Source organism: Pituophis catenifer, unplaced genomic scaffold, assembly GCF_029215685.1.
Source record: "Pituophis catenifer annectens isolate HBS135680 unplaced genomic scaffold, rPitCat1.0.hap2 SCAF_4, whole genome shotgun sequence".
NCBI lineage: Eukaryota > Metazoa > Chordata > Lepidosauria > Squamata > Colubridae > Pituophis > Pituophis catenifer.
In genome coordinates, this window is record NW_027256884.1 from 115592676 (window position 1) to 115607925 (window position 15250).

The 15250-nt window shown below is 37.0% G+C and overlaps 1 protein-coding gene across 6 annotated transcripts in view; it reads right to left on the reverse strand.

Moving 5' to 3' along the window:
* Positions 1–15250, reverse strand: part of YAP1 (Yes1 associated transcriptional regulator) — a 78856-nt gene that overhangs the window by 60055 nt on the left and 3551 nt on the right. For all 6 annotated transcript variants that reach the window (XM_070943982.1, XM_070943981.1, XM_070943980.1 and 3 more), the window contains exon 2: positions 7133–7368. In XM_070943982.1, the coding sequence (XP_070800083.1) occupies positions 7133–7368 (236 nt within the window). The remainder of the gene's footprint in view (positions 1–7132; positions 7369–15250) is intronic.

The following is a 15250-nucleotide window of genomic DNA, read 5'->3' on the forward strand; positions in this document are numbered from 1 at the left end:
TCCACTCTGTGTAGCAATAATATTACATGGAGTCTAGAGTGCTACTGCACTCTAGACCAGATGAAACTTCTGATGAATGTAAAAAGAGACTGTCACAGACAAAGAAATAGTACAAATCAAAGTGGATTTCAAGATATAAATCAAATAAATATGGGATAGAAATTAAATAAATTTCTAAGAAGAAAAAACAAATCAAAGCTGAGAAAGGCAAAGATCTCAGAAAACAATTCTCTGAAATGTGCTATTTCAGACAGCTGGTAGAAAAGACAAGGAGCTATATACAACATCTGAAAATGGAAACAGACAAGAAATAAAGGATATCTGCCAAAAGATGTTCAAACTCAGAAGATGTTAAAGATCCCAAGGGGCATATAGTAACTGATTCAAAAAAAGATCAAAGAAGGATGGAAACAGTACACTAAAATTCTGTAGTGTCAGCATCCAAGATATCTAGGAAAACATTATGTATTTATAAGAATCTCTAGTACTGGAAAATGAAGGTAGGTAATCACTCTCATCATAACCAAGTTGGAAAGCTACACAAATCTCATCTACAATCAATTAAAACAAGGTACAACATTTAAAACAGTAAATAATAGCACTGAATTAAAATTAATATTAACTAAAATTAACATTAATTGATTGAATCTATAGAAATATGGCAAGCACTAGAAAAAGAATTGGTAACGGTTCTAACCAAATTATTCAAGGAAAACTGGAAAAGAGCCTTGGTAGTACAGTGGTCTAAGGCACCCTGTTATTAAGCTGGTTATTAAGACCAGATGCCTGCAATTACTGCAGGTTCGAATCTCGCCAAGGCTCAAGGTTGACTCAGCCTTCCATCCTTTCTAAGGTAGGTAAATTGAGGACCCAGTTGTGGGGGCAATAAGCTGACTTTGTATAAATATACAAAAGAATGAAGGCTATTGCTTAGCGCATTGTAAGCCGCCCTGAGTCTCCGGAGAAGGGCGGCATATAAATCAAATTTAAAAAAAAGAAAAATGCCCCCAACAGATTAGAAGAGATCATTATCACAGAAAGGACAATTATCATAATGTGAAAACTATTACAAAAAATTCTTAATTTCATATATTAGTAAAATAATGTTTGGGATAATTCAATGCATATTACAGCCCTACATAGAAGGAGAAATGACAGATATTCGATTTCATATTATAAAAATCTGATCCACAAGAAAATTTCTTACTGGCACATAATGGATAATAGAGAAAGCCCAAGAATGCCAAAAAGGAATAAAAACAAGCTTCATTTATTATACTTTGTAGAAGGGCCTTTGATTGTCATGATCATGTCCAATTGTGAAATGTCCTTATTAAAGTAGTAATTTCAGAAAATCTCATTGTCCTATACAGACAACAGGAAGCTACAGTCTGGATGGAACACAGTGAAACCAGTTGCTTCAGGTTGGCAAAGGTATGAAACAAAACTGTATGCCCTCTTTTTATTTATTCAGCCTATATGTTGGATATAGAGTTAAGGAGGCAGACTTTAAAGAACTGCAATATTAAAACTGGAGGCAGAAACATCAATACCCTATATTATATCAATGATACTACTCTATATGGTACGTTGTGGTTGTTGTTAGTTGCAAAGTTGTGTCCGACCCATCGCAACCCATGGTCAACATTCCTCCAGGCCTTCCTGTCTTTTACCATCCTCTGGAGTCCATTCAAGCTCACGCCTACTGCTTCAGTGACTCCATCCAGCCACCTCATTCTCTCTATATATGGTATAGGATCTCCTGTTTGAAGACTGGAAGACCTCCAAGGTCCCGTCCAGCTCTATTATTCCGATACTCTGATAGCTGAAAATGCAAAACGTTTAGAAATTCTAGTCATGAAAGTCAAGGAGCACAGTGAAAAAGTACAACTAAGGTTAAATATAGAACACACTATATTGATGACAATGGGTACAACAGACAGACAGAATAGACAATGAAGTCATAGTTTTTGCCCTTTAGGATCAACTATCAACAGTAAAGAAACTGGTAGTCCAGAAATCTGCTGCAGACAAGTGCTTGGTAGGGTAGCAAAGAAAATGTTGGAAAAAATATTTGGATGCCATAACATGTCTATGGATGCAATCGTTTTTCCTGTGACACTGTATGGAAGTGAAAGCTGGACTTTAAAGAATCAAGATAGAAAGAATATTGACATCTTTGAACTTTGATGTTGAGGAAGACTTCTAAGAATACCACAGACAGCCAAGAAGACAAAACAAATAGATCCTAGAACAAATCATTTCTCAATTGTCACACAAGGCCCGAATGACTAGGTTTAAATTAACATATTTTAGTCACATTATGGGGATCACAGCTTCACTGAGAAGCCCATGAAATGGGAAAAATGAAAAGAGAGAGAAGAGGAAGACCAATACAAAGATAGACAGATGTAATTGCTGCAGTAATGGATGTAAAGCTGGAAATCCTTAAGAGTCACAGTGGTACAGATCATTATGGAGAAGGTCAGTCTATCTGGCTAGTAAAAGGTGATATTAATTTGAGGTCATGTGAAAGTCAAACATCATGACAGAAATATATCATAGCAAAAGTCAACTTTCTTTGTACTTTCTATTTATGCAGTACAAAATATTGATACTCCAGATAAAAATACATATTTTTCTCTCCAATGTAATAAAGCTAACAAGAAAAAAGGTCTATCAGAATAGATTTAACTTTTGGATTAGGAGTTATACATGTTTGTAAGCACTGAACAATACAATATTACTACTTATATTATGATTGGTGTTCCATTCCCCTTTCTGGGTCTTCCCAAGAATGTGTTTTAAGACAAAACAATCTGTAGTCTAGATAATTCAGAAATTTTAAACATTTTGTGATAAGATTCCAGGAATCCGCCAACAAAACTGTATCCAAGAAGCACGGATTAAAGCATAGGTAATAGATATGGCAAACTCCTAAGACTGAATTGCTCACAAAGGTAGAAGTCTCCACCTCAAATTGTCAAGAAAAGACTTTCAGAATTTATTTTTATCTTGTTCACAATTGTTTATAATTCACTCAGAAATATCTTTCCCTATTTTGCCTAAGCTGGCCTTCAAATCCACTGAACTGTATTGTCTCTAGAATCATGGATTTTTAATGGTTGCAGTATTGTTTGGGTTCAACTTGTTATTTAGCTATATAATGGCTGTATATTATAAAGCATCTTTATCTGCTCCATTATTCTTTACCCAGGACTTAAGTAAAGCTATTTTCCATTACCTATTACCTAATCTTATTAACTGGAGGTACCAATGCCCTGATTCTTCTGCAAGTAGAGCATGTCCTGTTCAACTGTGTGACCTATCACCAAGTAGAATAAATTGAACAGGCCTGAACTGTTTATTTCCACTAAAGTGTGTGTGTGTGTGTGTGTGTGTGTGTGTGTGTTTTATTTATAATTTTCCTTTACATATTTTGTGGACAGTGTATTGACTGGGTCAATATATTTTCTACACAGTGCTAACAATAATAATACAATAAAATATACATAATCTTTGTTTTCCAACTTCTAACCTTAATATGCTCGTTGTAATTATAATAGATTCTTTATGTATCAATATATATAACATTGTTTTCCCAATTTGTGCTTGTTTCCCCCACCCCACCCCCATTTGTTGGGGTTCTTCTACCTTCACATCTTTGCCTTTAAACAATACCATTCTCTCTTTATAATTCTTTATCACTTTCTCCATAAATATATTTAAACATCAATAACATTTCTTCACAGTGTATTTGTTGACCCCTGCTGAATCACTAACATTTAATATTTTAGATATTACTCAATGTTTCACCATAATTCCATTATCTCAATATTCTATAAACGTCAATAAAACCAATTGTTGATAAAGTTTAATGTCCCAAGATTATATCTCCAAGCCCCCTGAATTTAGTCCTTAAAAGCTATAAATTTCAATATATATTTTTACACACTGTTAATAATAATACATTTAAGTATACCTAATCATAGTCTTTCACCTCCTAACCTTAGTATATTTGTAATTATAATAAATTCTATTATATATCCATAGGTGTGCTATTTTCCCAATTTATACTTTCTACTTTTTTCTATTAGTTTTTAACACAATCACCATATTACAAAATATTTTATCTCTATCCATCATCCCTTAGCCTTTTTAGAATTACATCCTTTATTGACTTTTTGGTGACTTTTTACTATTTCTCTCTTGGTATCCTGTATTTTTTTCTAACATTTTTGCACCAACTGAATGTTCCCTCTTTGTCCCCTTCTGCTGCATCATTTGGATACCCATCCATAACCCTTTCATTATTTCCACTAAACTTTCTTACAGCCCAAAATTGTTTCTAGTTCAGGCTGAAGAGTTTATCTGCAACTAGCCATATTAGCAGTTGATGCAAACAGTTTAAACCAGCAGAAAATGTTCTCAAAAGACTGTTCAGTGTAACAGTGCATACCGGCTACATTTTTTAAGTGAAGTGTTGAGCCTAGGGAACCAAAACAATACAAACCTACTGAGACACAATGTATGCATTGGATAGAATTGAATTAGGACTAGGGAGAACAAGTCTCAAGTCACCAGTCAGCTATGAAGCTCGCTGTGGAAGACCCTGGCTCAGTCACTTTGTCTCAGAACCAGAGAGTGAAAGAGTATTGAGTCCATCAATAACTTCTGGAGAAAGGAAGAAACAATGAGGCAGTTACCAAAAAATATTTCTATGTGTTAATTTCATCCCAGGCAGGACACACAAATCAAACACTCTTGTGATATGACTTAAACAATACAAATACCCTTATAAGGAAGGTAATTATTAATCTACGGAAGTGCTTCCTTGCACACAACAAATTCAACCGGGCACTAATTTATGCACAACTTCCTGCAATTGTAGGAATCTATGCGGAATAAAAGCAAACCATAACTATAAATTGTCTATCTCTGCTAGCTTTAAGTTATCACTTGGCTAAATATACTGGCATGTATGTGAAAACTATTACAGCAAGAAAGGTGACAAATATAATGGAAATAATGCAAAAAAATAGCTGACCAATCTTAACCATTCTTTGCTTTCCATGACAACATTCTTGGCTACTTTCTCTAAATGAATCCTCATTTTTGTAATAATTACACATAGATCTATTTTTCCTTCCACAAAGTTTTTTCATTTCGTAATTCCATCAAGCATCCTCTTCATTCCATCAAGCATCTTTTTTCCGTATACTTCTATACATTTGTGGCACTCTGTAAATTATTGTCTTTTAATATAGACTAAGTGGCTTTTAGATCTTTTTCCTTTATAAGCCATGTCTTTGAAGCAAAGGATATCTATCATCTTTTATTCTTACCCAAGAATTATTATTCTCCATCATCCTGGGGTCTCCAAATAGCCCAATAACTGTCTATACCGTTTTGTGTTGCTTTCTCATATCCTCTCATTCATTTATTCATTCATTAATTACCTAACTCATTCATTCATTTACTTATTTATTTAACAAGATTATGATACTTACTCAAGCAACTCTAGATAGCTTACAATATACAAAATTAAAAAAAAAATCATTAAAGCAATTCAGAATTTTCGGCAAATTATTACTGTCCAATTATAGTCCAATTTTCCCAACAGAAAGGGATATCTTCATCACTTTCACGCCAAACTCTGCCCTGTCCAAAATAATAAGGAGAGCTATGATCCCATACTATCCTAAAAATGAAAAGCTGCTACTGAAAATGTAATTCTCCAAGTGCGAACCTGCCAATCTCTTGCAAGGCTCTCGCCCAGAACAATGTCTCTAATCCCCACCCTCTGCAGATAACGCAAAGGGATACAATGAAGAAAGGCACTGAGGTTGACTAAGACAAGAAGTAAAAAGCTACCACTTCTCCAAGTCCTGCCATAATGACAATGTCATTTCCATCCCAAGCCCAACTTTGAAAGACTAGACAGGAAAATCTATCTCATCCAGGATCCTTCTCAATCACCTTAACAAGACATACTGATTTGGAGAGTAGCTGGTATATCCAGACAGAAGTCAAGAAATTGCTGTCTTTTGAGGGAGAAACACTACTTACTATTCAATTGAGCCATACCATCCCCTCTGCCAGGGACATATTCACCCCCACTTATGCCACAATAATTTCTCTGGGCTCACATCATTCAAGAGAGACAAATATCTAATTCTCAATTGGCTGGAGCTCATCCTTTAGAGATATCTGTCAATTTTCTCAGGAATCACTCTTGAAAAAATCCAAGATGTTTTTGCAAGATACTTCAGGCATCTTATGAGATTCTGCTCATCTAGCTCATAATGAATAAGTCTATTTTGATATGGGGGGGGCCCTCAACCAGCGCCGAGAGCCCCCAGCCCTGATGCACGCTGGAAAAGCTCAACCTAGATAACAGGGAGCAAACGAGGCAAACTCAACCAATTTGGGAGTTAACGATCAGAAACGGGCAGCTCAGAAAAGTGTGTCTAGTCCAAATCAGACCGAGTCTGAAAGCTGGGGAGCGAGAGGAAGAGGAGGAGCTTATCAGTTTGCAAACTCAGTCCATGGACATCAGACAAGAGTTAACCCGTTCCTGACTGCTGGCCCCACGCTCAATGAGAATAAGTCTATTTTCTGTCACCTAGCAGAGTATTTTTTCTCTCTCCTGAATCACATTCACTCAGAAAGTTCCAAACTCACTTCTGATTCTTTCATTCACGATTCACCATCAGTATAACATGCGACTATAATCAAATGAAAATGGATTCCTACCTACAGACTCCTATTTTCATACATATGCACCACAACCAATTCATACTTTCTAAGATGCATTTTAATCTTTTCATTCGTACTTAAGCCTATAAATAAAACTACATTTATGGTGGCATTTCTCTCAGGGACCACACAAGCAAACCAAAAGTTGAACAGAAAGATGGTTCCTTCAAGAACCCAGATGACACATCATTTAGGCTTTTAAATATAAAAATCATGTAACCACCTTACTTCAGCACAACTTTTTCAGACAGTGTAATTTTCTACATCTTGGATGAACAGATTCAGCAAAAGAGAAGAATTCAATCAAATGCTGTTCCAAAAACTGCCAGCACCATCGTTTTTTCCCCTCCCCATCTTTCATACTTTTACTTACTTCAGAAAATATCTCTGGCCAGAAGGTGTCTTTGCCATCTCCCAACCTGGTGGTAGGGGTACATCATCAGGGATTTCAAAAGATGATTGACGGAGATGCTGAGAGGGTGTACCTCCAGGAACTACGCCAGATGGAGTAAGGGCGCCTGGAGAAACTGTTCCCAACAAAGCTGGAGAAGAGTGAGCACGAACATGTTGAGGAGTTAGGGCTCCTGCCGTTCCTGCATCCGTGCTGGCCTGTTAAAACAGAGGTTTAAACAGTTCTTTAATCTATAGATACCCAATACATTAACAGCATGCTAAAGAACCACTTGTCTCTCATTTGAAATATTTTGCAACAAGACTTATACCAGTGACGGCGAACCTTTTCAGCACCGAGTGCCAAAACCGGAACACGCCCCGGAGCGCCAGAAACCAGAAGACCACCTGGTCTTTGGTTTCCGGCATGCACATGCCCTGGCCACCTGGTCTTCGCGCACACCAGAGCCCCGGAAACCAGAATACTAGGTGGCCGACACGCACATGTGCACTGGCCATCTGGTCTTCCAGTTTCCGGTGCTCCGGGGCGTGCCAGAAACCAGAAAAGCAGCTGGTGATGGCTCTCCGTGCCACCTCTGGCATGCATGCCATAGGTTCGCCTTCAAGGACTTATACTTTAACGACCAATGAATGTCTAGACTTAAACTTTAAAGACCAATGAATACTCATCCCAGCACTGCACACTAATCTTGAAATATGTATAAGACAAAGTAATAAATAGAACAGAATGGAAATAATAATTGTATAATGTTTTACAAAAACACTACTATTGAGTTATATAGAACTTTTATGTATTTTGGGTTGATTTGTTTATTGTTACCAAAGATCAATGATATCTACGGTTACTTCTTATGGAACTTGGGAGGATGCTTTGCATAGACTAGAAAAATTGATTCTGAAAATTTATACTGTATATTTTGAGGGTGAAAATTTCTTCCAATCATTAAGAAACGGTTTCATTCATTTTACAGACAAGCCAAATTATTCCCCAGACTTGTGGATAAAAACACTAATGTTTCTTTATTTCTGCATTCTGTCAGGCACAAGAAGGGAACAGAAATAAAATCTGGTTGCTCTTAATAAAGGGATCATGCAGCTTTAGATTTTGGGTTTTTCCCCATGGACCCACATAGTTATAACTGCTTTTTAGAATGTTGAAATACTCATTTTTTGCTCAGAATACCTGAGTCAATCTCCTTTTTTCTTTCCTTTCCCACTGCTTTTCCCTTCTTTGTCCCACATCTTTATCAAGGACTTCAGAGACAGCTGTGAAAGCTATTTAAACAGTATTACAGAATAGGACAAACGAGGTCCACATTGCAAACAGTAATACATGTCTGGTTTTCCTAAAATGTATTCCAGATGACAAAAGATTTAAAGGGGGAGGAAAAGAAAGCAAAGCATGATTTAAAGCAGGGCAGGGCAAATCATTTTGTTCTTCAGACTTTCCTCCTTTTACTATGCATTTTGAATTAAAATGGACAAAAGTTGCCTTTTTAAAAAATTATTTGGAAAATAATCCACACAACTTTTTTCACATCACAATGAGGAAGAGGAGCAGGAACAACAACAGAATATTATGGTGATTAATAAATATATTAGGGCGTAGCTTTTATCAACATATGGCATCAGAATCCAACAGAGGAGTATTATTATTTTTTGTCTAGGATAGTGCGCCATTTTCTATGGGTTATGAAAACTTACGCCATAGAAAATGTGTTAAAGAGATTCTCTAAGATTCTTCACAGTAGCCATCTGCATATCAGATACTCTCCTGAAAAAAGATACCTCTAAACTAAGCCTCAAGAAGAAATAAAAGAAATAGCTCTAAAAATATCTAATGAAGCACCTCTGTTCCTCTGCCACTTTTCAACAGATGTCCTGGACACTGTTTAGGGAAACTTTTTTCACATCTGCACAAAAGGTCTTGGAAGGACCCTCACCTCCCTTAAATCTCAGGAGGGGGGGATTAAGTCACAGCTGTGAACTATAACCAACAATCCCTTCCAGGAACAGAAGGAATCCTTCTGTTTGCAGACAACTCTTTGAATCAATGGAGAACTCAGCTAGCAGAAGAGATAGGGAAGCAATTTTCATCAATTACCCTTTTCTCTGTGCCACATTCCATACTGTTCTGGAAAGACTCCCAGTCCCCCTAAGCTGATTTTGGAGGGCTGCAGAGGAAATTGGTGAGAACAGAGTCAACTTTCTCCAGACAAGGGGGGGCCTTTCACAGGATCAAGAACTCTTCAACCAAAGGGAAGAATGCAAATGCATTCAACCCATTAAATTAATGTAAATATTATGTTCATGTATATGATACTAAGCCACATTTGTAAACTGTACACTATTCTTACTGTCAGCAACAGGATTGAATTTTTCCTTAAAAAAAAACAAAACAAACCGTAATATTAAAATTAATAATGACCTAAGGAATTCTGGAACTGAATATATTTTAAAAATATATTCATATTTGTTCCAAAGAAGAGTTATGGAAAATTAGCTTACTTTATCTTTTTTTTTTTTCTTCCAAAGATGCTAAAGAATTATCATATCATAAGCCTCGCTGAAGTTTCTACCATCCATTTATGTTTTATTAGATTAAAACTCCCATCATCATTTGACAGCAATAATTGTCTAAGAAAAGTATTAACTACAGTCTAAAACATTGGAATAATACATATCGGACAAACATATTACAACATATTTGTTTTTATACGTAGGCACTAAGATAAAGAAGAAAGATGAAACTGCCTCTTAAACCGCATTAACAATATGGATAACTACGGAAAAAATGCATTGGAAATTGTTAAGGATGACAGCTGCTCACAGCAAATCATGTTAAATCGTACAAGTAGAACACATATTTACTAACTTTTCTGTGTCAGTATTCATATCATATTATTGCATAGACATATACCTACACCATGAAAATAACTTGCTATTGTATGATGAATTGAGGAAATCTTAAATGCTAAGCAACACATTCACCATTACTAATACATTATTGTCTGACTTTACAGGCAAGAAATTGTCTCTTGGTATTATTCAAATTCATAAATACAGTACATCTGTTTATACAAAACATATTTTGTAGAAACCTCTTCAAAGTGAATTCGCCAACTGAACAGGAAAGGAGTTTTCAAAGATAATTTCAAAAACAAACAAGGGCTAAGGGGAATTGTATTTGGATATAAGCCTAAAGTTGATATACAGGTAATCTGAGTCTTTGGAGAGGGGCGGCATATACATTTAATTAATTAAATTAAATTAATTAAATCCTCGACTTACAACCACAATTGACCCAAAAATTTCCATTGCTACCATGTTTCTCCAAAAAGATGACCCACCTTGAAAAGAAGCCCTATCACGTTTTTGAGCGCATGCAATCAAATTAAGCCCACCCACAAAATTAGCCCTAATTAAGATCCCACTCACCCCAGGGTCAGGGGGTAGAGCAAGGCACACAGGTAAAAAATAAGCTAGGGTGGGAATGGGGCAGTGCTGCCCTACTTACCAGGCCTTGCACAACCCGACACCTGCCTCGCCTTCTTCTGCGGCCGCTTCTACTGAGACCACTTGCCCCCACTCACACGCATCATCCCGGCCTCCGTTTCGCCTTCAGGTGCCTACTGGAAGGCATATGCAGCTGATAACAGAGCTTTGGATCAATCCGGAGCTCTATTATTAGCTGTCGCTGCCACCGTTGCAAGGTGAGTCAATAATCAGAACCCTCCAAAAAGAAGGCCTAGCCGTTTTTTCGGGGGTAAAAAGGAAATAAGACCCAGCCTTCTTTTTGGAGACACATGGTAGAAGGTCACAAAAGGTGATCATATGACCCTGGGGCAGTGCAACCATCGTAAATACATGCCAATTGCCAAGCGTCCAACTTTTGATCACGTGACCATGGGGATGCTGCAATGGTTGTTAAGTGTGAAAAATGGTCATAAGTCACTTTTTTCAATGCCGTTTTAACTTCAAACAGTCCCTACACAAATGGTTGTAAGTCGAGGACTACCTGCACAACTGAAAGTCTTTACAATTGATGTGTGCAAATCAGAAAACTTGACTGCAGACATGTAAGGAGACTCCTGCCTTTAAACCAGACTTTTATTATTTCTATCAGATTTAATTAATCCAGAAACCACAGTGTGCATTTCAGCAGATAATCTTTAACCAGTGTTAGTGTGTAAATACTCCCCGGTAGATTACCTAGGTCCTAGGAAAAGGGGTCAACAATGCAGCACCTATAGGCACTACTGCATTTATAAAACCACTAGATGGTGCTAAAGGACTTGACTTTTAAAATTGTAACATGATTTATTTATTTATTTGAGTTCTTATATAGGATTTGGCTCTACCTTCATAGGAGAGTGTTCAATTTTGAATACTGTATTTAAATGAAATTGTGCAATAGTGCGCCTGCCACTTGAAAATGTTGCCACCCCTGTGCAACAAAATACTCTACACACATACATTTCTGTAGGTTTTAAGGCGCATAACACAGAATTAAATTATCCTTTCAATAATACATACAAAATTAATACCATTCAGGCAACAATTTTTATCTGTTTCACATGTTTTAAATTTAATTTAAAGCAATTTCTCACCCAAACCAAACAATTTGCTTCCCCTTCCTATATTGTCAGCAAACTGAATGTCCCTCACATTTCAAATGTGAATTATTTGGGGGAAAAGCAGTATACTTGTGTTGAGGTATTTTTGCTTCTATATAAGGAATAACTTCTTTTTCATAGAGTTGTCACAGCAGATACTGAGAAACTCTGCCCACATGGAAAGCATGTGTCAGGCTTTTATTAGGCTAAAGTTCAAAGGTGATAAAGCAACAGTCTCCACTTACAATTCCATGATTTAAGAGTCTAGTTTTTTTCCATTTTGTAACTGACAAGTGAATTAACACTTAAGCCAAAGATTTTTTTGAACTACAATTTGAGCATCTTAAGGCTGTAAGCCACCCAGTGTCACTTCAAAATGAGATGGGAGGCAAATAAATCTAACAACTGAACAAATAAAATATTTCCTTTTAAAGTACTCGTGCTGTCAAAAGCCTCTTAAAAAGACATAACTAGTCACAGAAATATTTGACAGAGTTACTGAAGAGCACTCACTCCTTTTAGCTATATAAACAATAGCTAATAATTAAATGATTTTACAGAATATGACTTAAATATGCATTTTAAAATAAAAGATAAATGGAATGTAAACGCTTTTCAAATGAACTTAATTTTTTTTTCCAATTTTGTCTCGAGAATTAATACATGACTTGATGACCACAGGAAAATAAAGAAAATCTATTTTCATATCAAGCATCTTAGACTAGCATTTCCCTTTCTCATAGTGGCATTCCAGTATCAGAAGAGGCAAATGGGATGGTCTGGAGGAAGCTCTACATAAATAAATTTGGCACAGCCAGCTTGGTCTAGGACAGCGATCTCCAACCTTTGCGGCTTGGCGGTCTGGCTAATGCGGGGGAGGGGAACTGGGCTGCCTGAGTGTTGGACTGGCATGCGCACACAGCTCAACACACGCGAGCATCAGGCTGGCATGCACACGCATGTGCACACAGCTCAATGCATGCACACCAGCCTGCCGTTCTCATTAATTAAGCTGCACGCACCTGCGCACTTGGCTCTCTGTTCATGCAGCACAGTTACAAATAGGCTGTAGCCGGGTAGTGGGCTACAGCCCAGAGGTTGGGGACCCCTGGTCAGGCTAGAAAATAGGACACTGTGAGTTCTAGTCCCCACCTTAAGTCATGAAACCAGCTGGGTGACCTTGGGCCAGTCACTCTCTCTCGGCCCAACTCAACTCACAGGGTTGCTGTGGTGGAAAAAAATAGGACAAAAGTGTGTTATTTATGTTCAGCATCTTGAGTTATTTGTAATAATAATAAAGGAAGGACATAAATAAATTATCTGGAGTTTGGGGGGCCCTCTTGCCCACCCAACCTTCTGTGACTTCAACTCAACTGAGATGAATGATGCTATCAAAGTTCTTGGGTCTTCTATATCATTCCAAATCTAACTTTATGGATTTTAAGGATCTTTTTATTATAAACTTATTATAAGATAGTAAAGACTGCCATTGCAGCAAATTTGAAGATTAGAATAGCATTTTAATAAAAGGTAAAGGTGTCCTCTATCCAGTTGTGTCTGACTCTAGGGGGTGGTGCTTATCTCGTTTCTTAGCTGCGGGAGCCAGCCAATGTCTGAAGATGTTTCCATAGTCATATGGCCAGCATGACATCATGCCATAGTGCAAAGCGTGTGGTGAAACATGGAACGGTGTTACCTTACCACCAAAGTGGTACCTATTTATCTACTCGCATTTCCATGCTTTCAAATTAATAGGTGGTCAGGAGCTGGGGCAAGCATAGATGTCCTCTATTTCAGAGTAGTGTTCCAGATTTCACAAATTTGAAACAAGACGAATGTAGGTGAAGTTTGGTAAACACATCACTTAATTCAACATGAGGTTTAATTCTTCTCTACTTCCCACCCTGTTATTAGCTTCCTTAAAGAAAGAAAGAGAACAGGGATTATCACAAGCAGCTGAGAAAGATTGAAGGGCCAAAGTATACTCCCCACCATCAGAACAGAGTCTGCAAAGGGTGTAAAATGTATTATGGTTACTATTACAACCACTCCTGTTAGCCCACACACAGAGAGAGAGTTAAGGAAAACAAACTATGAAAGAAGGAACATGAATGAGTTAATTCAAGGTACTTTTCAAGAGAAAAAAATAACATGAGAGCAAAAATAAACTTTTTTTGTAACAAATATGTAAATGAAGAAAACTGAAGGAACTCTCCCACAACCAAGATATAAAGAACAGACAAGGAAAGAAGTAGCTTTTCCTAAAGATGAGTTCTGAAAGAAATATAGATAACATGAATTGGATAAATCTGTACGTGGAATTAAGGCAAGATATGGTGAATCCTACCTTTAAGACATGAAAAGGGCCCAACCCCCCACCATGCAACAATTATTCCTCCTAAAATGAAGAAAGAGCAGTATATATTTTATCCTTTGATGAGGGAAATTTGGATAAGAAATGTAATCTCTAATGTGGTCAGAATTTCATCACAACAAGAAAAGCTTTTTTTAAAAAAAACTCATATTTCTGGGACTGGTTTCTTCCTACTTGAAATGTTAAGACTGCCAACATGGCACCCTACACCACCTATTTATAAGTACCACAGAGAAGATGCAAATGAAGGGACAGTCTGCTTCCCAGAGAGACACATTCAAGAAAAGAGTGAAATTTTCCAATTTCCATTCATGAATCCACTTGTTCCTGCACATCCTAATCAACTTCACAGACTAAAATCAGGATAAGATGGAAACAACAGCCATCACTTCCACTACTTTAAAATATGCTGAATAATGATTTTAACATTTGATGACATAAAACAATTGTCCTCTCTGTGAAATTGGGAAACAAAAGAATACTCTGGGGTGTAAAGAAATAGAAAACAGAAAATGCTTTCCATACTTTTTTCCTTTTAAAGGGAACTCTTCAACTCAGTGCAATTAGTGTATAGGAAATCTATACACCTCCCACCGGCCAGTACGCTCGCACAGAGTGGGCCTCCTCAGGGTGCCGTCCGCCAGACAATGTTGGCTGGCAACCCCCAGGGGGAGAGCCTTCTCTGTGACGGCGCCCACCCTCTGGAACAACCTTCCCCCAGAGTTACGGATAATAACAGACCTCCGGATTTTTCGTCGGGCCCTGAAAACTTATTTATTTCAACTAGCTGGGCTGGCTTGAGCTAAATTTTAAATTGATTTTAAATTGGGTTGTTTTAATTACGGCCAAAATATTTAATTATTTTAATACTGTTTTTAAATTTTGTATGCTTTGTTTTTACTTAGGCTGTGCACCGCCCTGAGTCCTATTGGAGAAGGGCGGTATAGAAATTTAATTAAATAAATAAATAATAAAAATTATAAAAATATATTATTATAAAATAATATCATATATTAATATAATTCATTATTTTATAATTATAAAGATGCAGAATCAAACTGCATAGAGGCCATGCCCTCTGATTTGATAA